Source organism: Paramacrobiotus metropolitanus, unplaced genomic scaffold (genome assembly GCF_019649055.1).
Source record: "Paramacrobiotus metropolitanus isolate TYO unplaced genomic scaffold, Prichtersi_v1.0 Parri_scaffold0000130, whole genome shotgun sequence".
Taxonomy (NCBI): Eukaryota; Metazoa; Tardigrada; class Eutardigrada; order Parachela; family Macrobiotidae; genus Paramacrobiotus; species Paramacrobiotus metropolitanus.
This window is the reverse complement of record NW_026570350.1, coordinates 109,850-125,050: the sequence shown is the minus strand read 5'-3', so window position 1 is coordinate 125,050 and position 15,201 is coordinate 109,850. Positions and strand designations below refer to the sequence as shown.

The 15,201-nt window shown below is 43.2% G+C and overlaps 1 protein-coding gene across 1 annotated transcript; it reads right to left on the bottom strand.

The window, feature by feature from the left end:
• Window positions 1-7,593: 7,593 nt before the first annotated feature.
• LOC129598833 (platelet-derived growth factor receptor beta-like) lies at window positions 7,594-9,025 on the bottom strand. Its single transcript, XM_055496913.1, has 4 exons — window positions 8,899-9,025; window positions 8,606-8,818; window positions 8,125-8,216; window positions 7,594-7,872 (listed from the first exon to the last, which is right to left on the bottom strand). Exons 1-4 carry the CDS (start codon window positions 9,023-9,025, stop codon window positions 7,594-7,596), a joined length of 711 nt encoding a protein of 236 aa, XP_055352888.1.
• Between the last annotated feature and the right edge of the window lie 6,176 nt (window positions 9,026-15,201).

Here is a 15,201-nt window from a genome sequence, read left to right as displayed (position 1 = left end):
TTCCGATTGGATTTGTGCGCTTATACATGTATGTATAAAGAAAACCATCGCTAACCACACGGTATCCGATGTGCTGTATAAGTTCCAGGGTCCCAGTTAGTATGTGCCGTTCTCACATTCGACGTTTGTTTATCGTATCTGCATCAAAGTTGTCCCAAAATGTTTCATAAGGGACTACAGAGCCAGAAAATGGCAAAAGAAACGGTGTTCAAAAAATCACGGAGCCGGTATATTTTAGTTTCGTAAGGGGCCAGGCAAAAACCGGGCGACCTCGAACCCGAAGACGAGTACGGGACTTTGCCATCGCGTTTGCAGTTTTTCTACAAAGTTTGGCGTGCGTGTCGCAAGGTTTCGTGGAACTATCGTGTGGAAAACAAGATTTGATCAAGTTGCGATCACATCTCTGACGATCTTAACATCCGGATCTACGACCGACATCCGAAACACGCTCAACATGTTCTCGTCTATCTATTTCTACCTGCATATGTATGGTTGTACAGTACTATTGATATAAACTTCACTCGTGTTATGTAGCATCCGCGTACAGTCACTGTGTTCCATCAGTAAAGATTCAGCACGGACTGCCTGTCTCTGTTAGCAAAACTCCATCTTACAGAACTCAAGTATACCGGAGATCGGTGTGCCGCAGGTCACCAACCAACACACTTCCACACATCTTCTGTGTTGAATCTGTTGATTAACAGTACAGTACCAAAACCAGGATATAAGCCTTTAAGGACCCAGATTCCGTATATCGCTACCGGGATTTGTTTATTTTTCGCGGTTGTAGCCATGAAACCATACATCCCCTACAGTCGCACGTTTCACACAGAAGACTAATTCTTATGCAGAGCCGAATACATAAGAATAATGTTCCGAATGCAAAATGTTCGAAGTAAAAACTTTTTGTTTACGCTGAAAGTGCGCCACACTTACCGGTTGCTGGAAACAGCGTAATGTGTCCTAGATGTCTCCATGCTTCCGGCCCTTCCCTTCTGTGTGCACCCGTAGTTGGCAGTAACATTTACGGGGATCTTTGATGAGCACACCTGAACTGTTCCCGCAACTCTCCAGCAATGTCCAGGAATAATACTGTATAATCGACAATATCGTTGGCAGAACGAGTAACCATTGCCTTCGGTACAGAGGTCGGTGACTGTTCTGTTGGCTGTCATTTTATCGTTAAGCCTGTCATGGATATCCCATGGATGCACATAGGAAGGTCAGCGGCAAACAAAACCACCGAAACATCGATCACCGAGTCCATTTTATGGAACTATGTATTGTAGTTGAATCACCTTCTCCAAGTTACCAGTCTTTCAAGGCCCTAGCGCAGTTACAGTGTATGAAAGCTGTCGACTGCGTACATAATTCCAGGGGTCGGCCAACTTCGCCTTTGCCGTTCATTTGCCATTTCCGTTTCCCGTTTTCAACTTTACCTTTACCTTTGCCTTTGCCGTCGGAAATGCCGTTAACATTCCAGTTTGCCGTTTCAGAAACGCCGTCTGTAAAAGCCTTTGCCGTTTGAAAAACGAATTACCGTTAGCACATTGCCATTTTAAAACTTTTTTGCGCGTTTCCGGTTTCACGGTTTTACATATAATACGTTATGTGCACAGTCCGCGAAGTTTTGAATGGAACTGTGTAGAGCGTATCTCTGCAGTCTCATACTTTTAGTTTTGTTGTTCACTCTATTAGGCCCAAGTTTACCTTCCGTATCACGTTTCTACTTCGCCGAGCGTCAGACAATACTGAAAGTGTCATTTAAGGATTTGATGTTGTGTTTGACCTTGCAGTGCCAACATTTTTGTTTCCTTATATATGTTACGAATGAGAATTAAAGTGTACATCTGGAAGTGTACGTCTTGCTCAGTTGTACATCTTGAAGCTGAATTATGGCGGTGTATCCAGAAACAAAACTACCCAGAGCTTTAAAACTTTCGCGGACTGTGCACATAACGTATGCAGAATAGGGGGGAGAACCGTGAAACCGGAAATGCACAAAAAACGTTTAGAAATGGCAATCAGCTAACAGTAATTCATTTTTCAAACGGCAAAGGGTTTTACAGACGGCGTTCTGAAACGGCAAATTGGAATGCCACCGACGGCAAAGGCAAAGGTAAAGGTTAACTAGAAAACGGCAAACTGAAACGGCAAAGGCAAATGGACGGCAAAGGCGAAGTTGGCCGACCCTAATTCCAGCAATGGAAAATCCATTGCACTATCTGCCCATCAAAACTGAATTCAAAGTTGTGTACAAGCACCGTAGATAAACCACAGGTTACCACGCGGTCCATGCGCACAAGTTGCTGCTGGATTCTGTATCAATCGATCGGCAGATTCGGCTTGTGGGTGCACAGTGAGGACTTAGTGAGTCAATATGTGTCTTGTGAGTCTGAATATGTTTGCATTCATGCAGAGCACGAGCGTCTCCGTTACCGGCTGTGCTACCGTTGCATACGCAATATTTGGAAAATTTGTTGTGTTCGACGTAGTGTGTAAATAAACAGAGCCACAGCAGTGGCTCTGTTAGAGATCATCAACACCACTTCTGCTATTGAACTCGGGAGATCCAAATTACGCTACAAGCGCTCCGTTGGTTGAGTTTCCTCGCTGCTTCCTACATTAATTCAACAAGTTTATTACACAGAAGACTCCGATTGGATTGTAAAGATTCGTCCCAAGCGGTCAGACGTAACAGCGTAACCAAGGCATGTTTAATGACTGCGTTTGTATGTCACACACTGTTGTTACCTACATTGCGTTGCTTAATGCTTGTCCGTTGACGATACAAATATTGAAAGGCATAAATAACTTCCTCGCAGTAATAATTACTCACGCGTCTCACGATAAGGATAAAGACGATGCATAGCAGCAATTCAGACGTAATAATTTGGTTACAGGTCAGCTTTTGTCATTTGGAGATAAGAGGACCCATAAACGCCCTACCCGAAGTTAACATAAACTACAGAATAACGTTATGTTAACAGCGATTGTTGCACGTAATAATTGTTTCATGCCATGTTCTTTATCAGCAAGATGTGGTGCTATTAGTACTGTGCGCTGAGCTTCGTTCATACTCATCTCTGTTAAGAAGCAATGGCTGTTCATTATTATTAATGTCCCGGTCAACCCGACAACTTCAAGCATCTCAGTCTGGAGGATTGCATGATTGTTATGCGCATTTAATTTCTGAGGTACGACATCGAAATTTCGTTTCGGATTATCGGCGCTTCGAATTACTACTACTACTGACACCTAACTTCCTTCGATATCGCTTTTGCAGTTTGTATTAACAAAGTTTTGTTTTTAGGGTGCTTCCGCCATGCTGCAATCTGATTTTTATTTCTGGATGACCAATGAGGAAATCTAAATTCGTAACGCCCTTCGAACAGAAAGCAGTAAATCATGAATTTTCCGCCCCGTGAAGCGTTTGTAACGACCGTCGCACTATACTCCGATATTCTTTCGCAAGCTGTGTATTCTAAAATACTCAGGACCTATGACGCAATCTCAGATCAACGGAAACTCCTCTTCGAACTTCTCCATAATAGGCAGCATAACGAAATATGCGTCAGTCAGAAGGACATGCGCATGATCCAACAAGATGTCAACCTTACAAAATCAGAATGTTTTCACTTTACGATACACATATGCGCCAAGCTGAGTGGACTGCGTGATGGACTGAGAAGCCAGACGATATAGCAGAATTTTGCAAACTAGAAGAGTACAAAATTTTGAACAGCCGTGAAAATGCTGCCGATGAATACGAGCGACTGCTTACAAAGGTGACTCTGTACAAGGATCTTGAAGACAGAGGTATCCTGTACGTTGGACGGCGGAAGCCGAACACAAAAATCCACAGTATCGCACCTGCGGATCAGGAGAGTTTCGTATTGTAGTCAACGAAACCGACAGCCGACTTCATCCCGAAGAGTGGCTAGAAATTAAGTCCGAATTTTATGCATTAGCTGATCTGGCGCGTCAACAACAAGAGACTACGACCACGTTTGTGCTCGTGGATTGCGAAGTATCCGGTCAAGCTGCTCCAGGCAAAACAAGCGCTAATGTCATCGTACATTTCCAAAATGGGCAGCCATTTTCCGGTGAGGTGATACCGGGGAGCACGATAACGAAGACATTCCAGGAGCCATAGCACGAACGAACGAAATTCGAACAGGTTGTACGAACGAAATTCGCCTTTAAGAATCAGCGCCGGCGCGGAGCTTTCGGTTCGGTGTGTCCCGGCTACCGTCAGTCAGGCTCTTGCCCACGAGAAGCAGTGTACACCTGGAAGTGCTATGTGTGTCGTAACGCACTGGAATACGGATTCGAGTACTACTTGTACTGCAAATGTGTCCGAGCGCCAGCTGGATGTTACGCATTTCACTGTCGGCAGCATAACCATGGTCCGAATTACATAAGCTTTGAACCGCTCGTTCTGGCCGCAATACTTGACCGGCTGAAGCCATACAACGAAATCAACATACTGATCATGGGAGAAACCGGTGTCGGGAAATCCACATGGATTAACGGTTTTGCCAATTTCGTCACATATTCAACTCTGGAAGAAGCCGTCAATGAGCCCATCAGTTTAATTCCAACGCGCTTTACCCTGGTCGATTATCAACGGCATAAGCACAATATTACCTTGGGAGAAATTAGCGCCAACGAAGATACTGCACCTGGTCAATCGTGCACGCAACAGCCTAAATCCTACGTTTTGAAGAGTGGAAACGATTTGATCCGGCTGATTGATACGCCGGGCGTAGGGACACGCGGTGAACGGCGCACGACAAGCAGAATTTTCACAATATTATGAGCCACCTGACGCACTATGAAAGTCTGCATGGTATCTGCGTTCTGTTGAAACCGAACAACGCGCGCCTGACGGTGACGTTTCAGTTCTGCATCAAAGAGCTGCTGGCCAATCTGCATCGAGATGCATTTAAAAACATATTGTCTTCGTATTCACCAATGCCCGGAGTACTATGTACCAGCCGGGCGATACATACGACGCCCTGGAACAGTTGATTATTAACTCGGCCGGATGCAGCGGCGATATCGACTTAAATAACAAACAAAATATTTACTGCGTGGATAATGAAGCTGTGCGTTTCATGGCTGGGCTAAAAAACGGTGTGTAATACGTCGGTTTTACCAAGGTGGATCCACCTTGGTTTTACTATCCACACCTATCCACCTTGGTTTTACTAATAGAAGATAAGAGACATGAGAGACCGACCGTGCTGTATCTTTATTGATGGCACGTGATGACTGTACGCGGATGGTACAATGCTAGTATGCATAGTGCATACAGATGACCAGAGATCTCTATGTAGATGACTTGGTACACTGTACAGATGGTACAACAGTGCAGAGCTTATAATTATAGGAATTCATGCTGTGTTCCTATAACTCATGCTGTGCAGCTCTTGTTGGACTATTTGAAAACACGTAAAAGGCAACTTGTGGAAGAAATGGACGCGATCAGTAAAGTTGCATCGACGTTTGCTTGTTTCCTGAAGGCTAACGCTATTATTCCGCACAGTGACGCCATGGAAAAATACTTGCTGTATCTTATCAGATTGGAAGATAAAAAAATTGATGTTGGAGGCGGTTACAAAAATCGGCAGTACTTACAAGATACCCTGCACCAATACAAGCAAGAGAAAAGCTTTATGTAACATGCTCTCTGCATCGGCTCTCTGGAACTCCAACACATCAGCGCTTTGGACAATGACGCAGCTATTAAATCCCTTTACAATTAACCCATTAACGGCTTAAACATCAAGAATTTGGTGGAAAGTCAACAGTATGCTGCCACACAGCAAGTCGAGCATTTAGAAGTGGTTTACACGCTAATAAGACGGAATCCGCAGTTAGCCCAATCCGATCAAGGCTTTTTTGAACGGGGAGCCTCGTATTTATTTGGCCGGCGTAACGCGTAAGGACAGCGGTCGTCAATGCCAGTATGAAATATTCTGGCTCCACAATCACCAATTACCACAATACAGGCGCAAATGAAGATCAGATCCCACAACAATTTACCCCAGCCACCAGCAGCCAAAACCCAGAGCTTCCAGGCAAGAGCGATGAGTGTACGAATCAGGACTAAAGCCTAAAGGGTAAGAAAAACTACGGTTGATGGACTGACTGGACTACACTTTAGTTTCTGCACTTGATGATGCCGTATTATACAGATACATGAGGAGACTGGAGGTCTGCTTCTGTAGCTTAACCAGCAAAAAATTTTCTATTAGCTTAAGCAGGCATTATGTATACTCGATGCTGCGATCATTCTGCAACGGTTACACCATGGTGACATTTAAAAAACAATAATACGCGAAGCCTTCCTGCAGTCTGGATATCTCTCTTAATCAAAAACGTTTACAAAAACTCGATACCGCAATCAGATCAGCCGTGGTCCAGAGTTACGTCATTCGACTTAGTTTCTTTGAATACGTCCAATCAGAATCGTGCCGGCACGATGCCGCAGTTTCGAGTTTACATACCATGAAATTCAAAAACCAGCCTGGATACAAAACTTGATATTAATGATAAAATACATATTATTGATTAAATTATACTTATTTTCGTACGGGGCCCGGTCCAGCAAAGTCGGCAACGCAGTCACTGTGTCAAAACGCTAACTTGCCTTCCCTGCCCGTGGAGCCGCCGTAGTTTAACTCTGTAAGTAATGTAACAGTCAGCGGTGGATTGCTGTGTCTAAGCGACAACCCACGGTTGACTGTTAAGCCAGTTGTAAATTTACCAGGGAAGGCAACTAGTCTTAACGTCTTGACAAAATAATGATTGCACTGGCGACTCTGCTTGCAGTTGCTCGGTCCTCGTACCGCAAGGAGCACAAAATTAATTACAAGTTAGCCTCCCGGCTTTCGCCGTCAGCCCGTTTGTTTGATATTTCAAGGCTTTAACCACAAAGTACCCGGCCGATATATCTGAGTAAATACTGTGAGTTTATCGGGCTATTTGATTTTGCTAGGATCACGCTTTAAGGATTCACTAGAACCGCATTTACGCACGCACGACTTCGTACCGGCTTCCAACAATTTGATACATTTTGCGAAACGAATGCCGCAAGGGCAGAATCTCTTCGATCTTTAGAAATATACGCTCCCGTATTTATCAATCTGATCTCGTAGTTTCATTAACATATAATATTATTATAACAAACAAGAGTTCGTTCTCGAGAAAATCAAGTTTGGCGTGTCACAGTCTGGTAGTCGGTCGCAATGTCATTGTTAAAAATTTCGTTTGACTCGTTTAGTTTCATGTAATAATGCAGTTCTTCGTCTTCCAGAAATTTCTCTAAAGCCTTTCTCAGCTCCGAAAAAGTTGGGCGATCCACAGATTCCTGTTGCCAACAGCGTCATGACGGCATATCTAGAAGAACAATAAAAAATTACAAACCAAAATCCTAGCGAAGCACAAAATTATGTGATCACACAGTCTTACTGCCTCGTGTGAGCTGACGCGCTTAACATTATTAAGACTGAGCTCCTGGTTATGAAATGCTCGTTACATGAAAGCGGTAAACAATTCATTAAAATATTAATAGCATTCCTTATTTCAGTAGTTAATCCCAATATTGATGTACAAGAAACTTTTTGATCTTAACACTAACGTTTCTTTTGGGCAGTCCGCTGGTATGGCCAGACGCAGTCCGTTCTGCAAAGCGGTCTTGACTGACTGGCTGCCAATTTCCGTGATCGCTTCCTTGTATGGCACGGCACCAAAGGTAAATATTTCCCAGATGACCACACCGAAGGACCATACATCCGACTTTTCCGAAAACAGCCCTTGCTCCAGACTCTCCGGTGCCATCCATCTTACTGGCACCCTGGCGTTCTAAAATCACATAATTGTTATGTTACCGGCATCTAAAAATCGGCTTTTCTGACGTAGGTCAGTAATCGACTCCGTGTTCTACCATTTTAAGATTTGAGGTAAAAACATATTGAAGCATTCAACGAATTTTGTCTCTGCTGTCAGTCATACCATCGAAATTTTAATTGATTCTTTTAAATTACAAACACAAGAGCACTAGAGTGAGGAGATATAGAAAACTATGCCGCAGTTACCCCAAATGATTAACGTTACCTGATTGGCCATGCGGTATTCGGATCGTTGTTTGGCCAGTCCAAAGTCGCAGATTTTCACAATCTTATTCTCAAATAGGAGAACGTTCCGTGCTGCTAAATCTCGGTGAATGATGTCATGCAGTGCGAGATATTCCATTCCCCGGCCGATCTGATATGCGAAACTAAACAGATCCGTATTTGCAAACGGCCGTATCAAGGCCAAAGCGCTGTCGTTATCAGTTTGGTTGCTCATATATTCTCACTAGGACGAGTGCCTAATGTGGGACTCTTGTTGTCAGTTATTTTTTTATGATTGCGAAGCTGTTTGAGCAAGGATCCATATGGTGAGTATTCGAGTAAGATGTGAAGCTGACCTTTCAAAACCAAAAAGGGCATTTTTGGACAGAATAATGCGAAGCGCTTTTAATTATTTTTTGTAGTACATACTAACTTTATGGCAACGAGACTACTTTGCATTCTCTAATCTCGGTTAAATGTACCTGATAGCGTTATACCGAGAAGATTCACGATATTCAAATGCCGTCCAGCTTGACTGTGAATGGTAACTTCGTCCATCAGAAGTTTATGGTGGTGAACGTCCAAGGGATTTTTAACACACTTTACAGCGACAAAACACGGCGTTGAACGCCGATACAGCTCGTGCGCCTCTGCCTGCCAAACTTCACCAAATTCGCCTTCATCGACTTTTTGTTCTAATGAACGAAAACGCATAAATTGGTGTCGAACAGCCGGAGCGCGAAACACTGTCATTCTAGTCTAATTGCTGCCTTACTAAGCAGTACGGTCGCTCTGGGCACTACAAGCTTGGCCACTGTATTTGGCAGGCTCCAGTTCTCATAAATGTCCTTAAAAAAGTTCACGGTGTCGTTTGATTCACGGGGCGGTATTTGTGGAGGCATGCTTATAGCTGGAATCTGCGGCCTGCCAGCCAAATGTCTGTAGTACAGAACACCACACACGAAACAGAAGAATCCTGCAAATACAACATCGACAGCCAAAATTTTCCAACGGGAATGCGTTGAATGAACGCTGATTAATTTTTCTGAGGAATGGATACTCGGCGTCGGAAAAGAAAAAGTAAACGCTCTTTTCGTCGACGATGTTTTCGTCGGCAGCGGGCGGACCGCTCTTTTCGTCGATGATGTTTTCGTCCGCAGCGGGCGGACGGCGACGTAGTCGACCACGAGTAAGGTGGTCGCGTTAATAAGGTTGGAAGAAGAGTGCGAGAGCAAATCAAGTTCGAATGACAGTTGCATTTTGGTAGAAGGAACGGCATCCTCGTCCGATGTCCGATAGACATACCATCCACATACCAGACGAGGCTGTCAGTGTCCCAGACTACTTTAAAGATGTGAAATTTTGAATCCGCAACATTTGTTGTCATGTTCGGTTTTATTGCCATCATCACCCAACGATCCGAACCAAAACGCTGACTAACGCCAACATTAATTTTATTCCGGTATATATTGAAATCGACTATAGAAATCGCTTGTCCCGGGCAGGTCCGTGAGTTGTCGAAATCGCATTGGGCATCGATCAGCCGCAACATAGCCAGCACAAAGTTTTGATCGCTAACCGGCAGCTTGGCTCTTATTATAACCTCACCGTAAGTAAAGGAAAAGTGTGAACCGGTGCTAACTTGACCCATGCAGTACTCCGCGTAGGTGGAGTTTTCTGGTCGGATCTGGGCGCTGATATGGAGGGAGCCATCGCTAATCCATATATTTTCCGATTTTCTGTAGACAACCCCATGGGCGCATGTGGTATTGTCGGATCTCAAATTCCAGTCTTTGTCTAATGTATTTGCGTTGAAATTGTCGCGAAATATTTCATATTTCGCGAAATAGTTCATATTTGGGCCGATATCTGCTAAAAATTACCAAAGCAATACAACTCAACAATTTCAGCCGTTTTGGCATTGGTCGTAATATCTGCAAAGTACGAGTACAAGTACTGTACTACTACTACACAAAGTACAAGTACTGTACTGCTGTACTGAATGTGCAAAAGTACAAGTACTGTACTTTGCACATTCGCAATAATAATTATAAGGTCGATGCTGCGTGCACGGGGAAACACGGGTATTGGCTGCGTGCACGGGTGTTCGCACGGGTGTTGGCTGCGTGCACGGAGTTCGGACACGGGTATTGGCTGTGTGCACGGGTGACCTTTGTGGGGCGCACAGGTGTTGGCTAGGTGCACGGCTTTGTAATTTTTTTATGGTTTTCGAATTTTGGTCGTAACATTTACAGTTCTCCAGGTCTTACTCAACCGCAACAGTTTTTTCGACCGGTTTCTGACGTATTTTTTCATGTGCCATACATAGTCTAGAAACAGTTACAGATACTTTGTTTTACGGCTCAGATTTTTTCTATGCGGCTTGATGCAAGTAGAAATGGTGTCAACTGCATGGTTCATAAGCGGCCACCAAGTGTGTTCGCATCAGAGTGATCAGACCATGCTCAAAAAAGGCCGTTCCATGATCCATCCCGAAAACAAACGCGGTAGTCATGGCTGTAGCCTGTATTACAGAAATTCTCATGTTTTCGGCTCTTGTTTCTGTGACTTTCAAGAACTTCATGGTACTGCACTAACAAGCATTAGGTGGTAACATATACTGTACTTGCTATGCACAGTAAGTTTCGCAATACATTTTTAATTATGTAAAAAACTTATGATTAAAAGGGTGACACTATAGGCACCCCAAAAACCCCCGTTTACTATAGGCACCCCTTTTCCGCACCCCGTTAATTAAAGGTACCCTTATCTTATTAATTGATTCTTTCGTGCACCCTGTTTTTTATAGGCACCCCTATGAAACTTTAGCATATTATAATGTAAGTAATTGTAGTGTTAGAACCTAGGTACGATAACTATGTTCGCAAAAGTATGGAAAGGCCGACCGACGTCGATGTTATGTTCCCTCTTGTTCGACTTCAGAATGCTGGGTCGAATCAGTGTGGCTCATCACGGGCCTGACACCAGAAGATACAGTTTTTACAAAAACCGAACCGCACCAAAAATGGTTAGCAGAAGCGCTGGACAAAGAGGAGGCCACCCGTGTCCGAAAAGAACCGGCAGAAAACCGGCATCCGAAATTACGATTGCGAAACGAAACATCAAAATTACCGCCGACGATGCGATGCGATCATTAGATCCAAGTTAGTAGATCAGCGTCACCGCCCGATCATCGGATGAAAAGCCTGATTCTGTCTCTATGCGAGTATCTGTATGAGACTGCCGCACGTACATGAAATCATTTTCGAATTCTGTATCCGAAATAAGCTATTAAAGGGTGCCTATAAAATACACTGACAGGGTGTTTCTATTTAATAAACAGAAAAGGGTGTCTATAAATTACGGGGTGCGAGAAGGGGTGCCTATAATAAACGAGGGTGTAAGGGGGTGCCTATAGTGATTTCCTAATTAAAATTAGGAAACCGTTATAGGCACCCCCTAAAACCCCCGTTTATTATAGGCACCCCTTTTCACACCCCGTTAATTATAGGCACCCTTTTTTGAATTAAAAGTTATAATAATATTATCACATATTCCAAAAATTTTTTTTATCATTTTATACAGTTGCTATGACCGTAAAAATAACAGACCATATACAACTATATATATATATATCTATATATAAGAATTTGTATTCTTAAATAGTAATGCAGTTTAAGAACTATTTAAGAATTTGTATTCTTAAATAGTAATGGATAATAGTACAGCAATTTTTTCTGGCATCGAGTTAAGTACATCAGGCTTTCCAGCCTATAATAGGACGGTTAGGTAAATCAGCCAGCCTAGAACGAATTAATATCGCGTCTTCTACTGTGACTAGAAGGTCATCTTTCGCGGTAGTCAGCTCATTCACTGCCTTCCTTCCAAGCCGTTTAGGACACCGTGTGATTTTCTCAGCCTGTAACACTTCGGCCAACCATTCCCTTTGCGCTGAGGCTTTCGCGAATACAGTGCTCGCCGGCGATACTCCAGAGATCTTTCACACGGATTTCGTTTAAAACGTGATTAACCATTCCCTCTTCCGTACGGCCACCGCGGTAAACTTTTTCCGCTTTGTTGCGGACATTTTGTATGTCTTGGGCTGTTACAGCTTTGCCGGTCTCTTTAGCAATTTGACGTTGAATTGCCCGTGCAGGGATGTGCTTTTGTACTAACTGTCTGAACATGGCTTAGGCGACGATTTTCCGGTAGATTTTTCCACCTGTCTGCTGTCAGTGGATGATTATGGCCCATTTCTCGTTCCAAAATCCGTAGGACGTGGCCGCGAATGCTGGCTGCAAGCCTGACGCGAGCTGGGCACTGGTTTCGTCGGCTATGAGTAAATTTCCGAGCGCCAACGCCCTTCTTTTCGTATTCTTTGTGGTGCACGCATTCGTAGAAAATCTTTCTGTACTTAAGGGACGGCTCCAGAGCTTCTCCGTTCTTGAACTTTTCGGACCGTCGTATTATAAATGTTTGGAACGTTGCTTCCTGATACGTCTTGAAGTCTTTCTCGAATTCTTCAAATGAAGGGTATTCGTCCTTCAGGTCAGCGACGTTGTCGAGTGAGGGGAATACTAAATCAGTTGAGGCTTCCGATGGCCCCGATGCCGGAGGGCTGCTTGAACCCGCCATAATATGATATTTGCCGGTATTGAGAACCAAATTATTGATGCATATGTAATATGTATGTACAGCTTAGGACAAAATGGTCGCATACCCAACATCTCCACATTCAGTACGAATGCAGCGCAGTGCACTGTACGTCTGAGTTCAAAATATCCGTTTCGTACAAGCGCACTGCACCGCTTGCGTACAGAATGCTGGGTATGGGGCTATGCGACCATTTAGTCCTACATTGTATAACCCTATTACACTGACCTTTTGTTCAAAGTAAGTTTTTACGGTCATAGCAACTGCATAAAACGATAAAATAAATTTCTGGAATATGTGAATTATATATATTCCTTTCACATAATACTATTATAACTTTTAATTAAAAAAAGGGTGCCTATAATAAACGGGGTGTGAAAAGGGGTGCCTATAATAAACGGGGGTTTTAGGGGGTGCCTATAAGGGTACCCTTAAAATTATATATTTAAATTTAAATTAAAAAATTTGAATGAGTTACCCGTGCACGCAGCCAGTGCCCGTTCCCAAACTTCGTGCACCCAGCCAACACCCGTGCGGACCCAAAAATATCACCCGTGCACGCAGCCAACACCCGTGTTTACCCGTGCACGCAGCCATAATGTAATTATAACTATTGACGACTTCGCATAACAAGCATCCGCAGCACAGGCGCACACTGGTATATAAAATAAAAAATATGCAGATAATTTGCAGCTGAGCTGTTAGCTTTGTTATTCAGCCTCAGCATAGTTGAGCCGCGCCATCTGATACAACATAGCCGAAGCAATCGTACTCTAATTGCTATGATACAGTAATTTCATAACTGCCGAGCGAAGCACGGCTTTTTAAAGCTATACTAGGTTGAACAAATTCTTGGTCTGTTTGTGTGTTCGTAATCACGATTAAAAGCGATCGATGAATCTTATTGGAATTTGCCGGGAAGTTTTCTTATGGTAAAAGCTCCGCGCACCACGTTTTACTACCAAAGTCTCCGCACACCATTTTTCACCACCACCCGGCACCGCGCACCACTGTTCGCACCACGTTTTGTCTCGGGCCGCCATCTTTGCGACACCACCATATACAATAAAAATACAATATTTGTTGTATACTTCTACAATAAATATACAATAAATAAAAATAAATAAATGTATATAAAAATACCGGCAGTCTGAGGACACTACTGTACTCGTAGTTTCGAAGACATACAGGTACAGTGATCGGCTGTTGTACGGCTAGATATGGGCTATGTTGGCATTTTTTTGTGCCTCCAGGAAGTAGTGCTGTACTTCAAATAAACACCAGAATTGTAGAGCAATGGTCATACCCAAGTGAACACTAAACACCAGAGCTGAGCTCTGCTGTTTAGTGTTTACTATATTCTATATATATCAAGGTAAAGATCTATATTACAACGGAAAACCCCGTACGATCTGGTCAGAACAAACCAAAAAATTAATCGAAAAACTGATAACGCCATTCGATTCCGCATGTCTGGAAACTGTGTCACATGCATTTTCTTTTGAAAATTATTCGCTCCGGCTCCCGTGCTCCCGCGCCGGTGCCGGTAGAGCTGAAAGCTCAAGGTGACCTTGAAAATAATTTCAAAGTCCGGTTGCGTGGAACAAAAAATCAGTAAATATATTTAATCTGGTACATTTTCAGATCATCAAATTAAAAATGTTTAAACTTTCACTCATACAAAACTAGAAAAACCAATTAGTAATTTTAGCAGCAACACAAACGATGCTGCTACTGGATGGCTTCGTTTCGATAAATCGTTAACAATTTAAAGCGCTCAAGCATTCTCCTATAGAATCAGCAAAAACTATAGAATCAGATTCTGAACCAGATTCATCGTATAGAATCAGATTCTGTAGGTTGAAATTTAGTACCTGGCAGACTTAGAGTCGGGATGGAAAAGTTAACAAAGATTCCCTTCTGAGTCAAGTGAATGCATCTGAGTGCACAAAAGCCGTAAATTCATTATCCTATCTGCACCTTAGCGCTACGTTCGGCCCGTTTTGTTTTACTGAAGGAATAAGATGTTGACTTAATAGCTGATTAAATCATTTGAATAAACCGGCCGTAGACTGGGGACCACAAGAAACGCTGAGGCGAAGCCGAGGCTGTTTCTTGTATATATATATTATATATATCAAGGAAATATCAAGGAAATAGATCTATATTATGATCGGCCGCCCCGTGGAACTTGGCTAGAAAAAACCGTCAACCAAATTAAAAAACCGATTTCACCATTAAACTCAGCATGTCCCAAAAGGGTCCCACATGCATTTTGTTTTCAAAAATATCTGCCCTGGACCATCGCTCGGATGCCGGTACCGGTACAGGCATCAGTTCAAGGTGACCTTGAACGACATTAATTTTCACATAAAAAACTGTTGCGTGGAGCAGCTAATATTCAAATGCAGAGTATGTAGTGTAA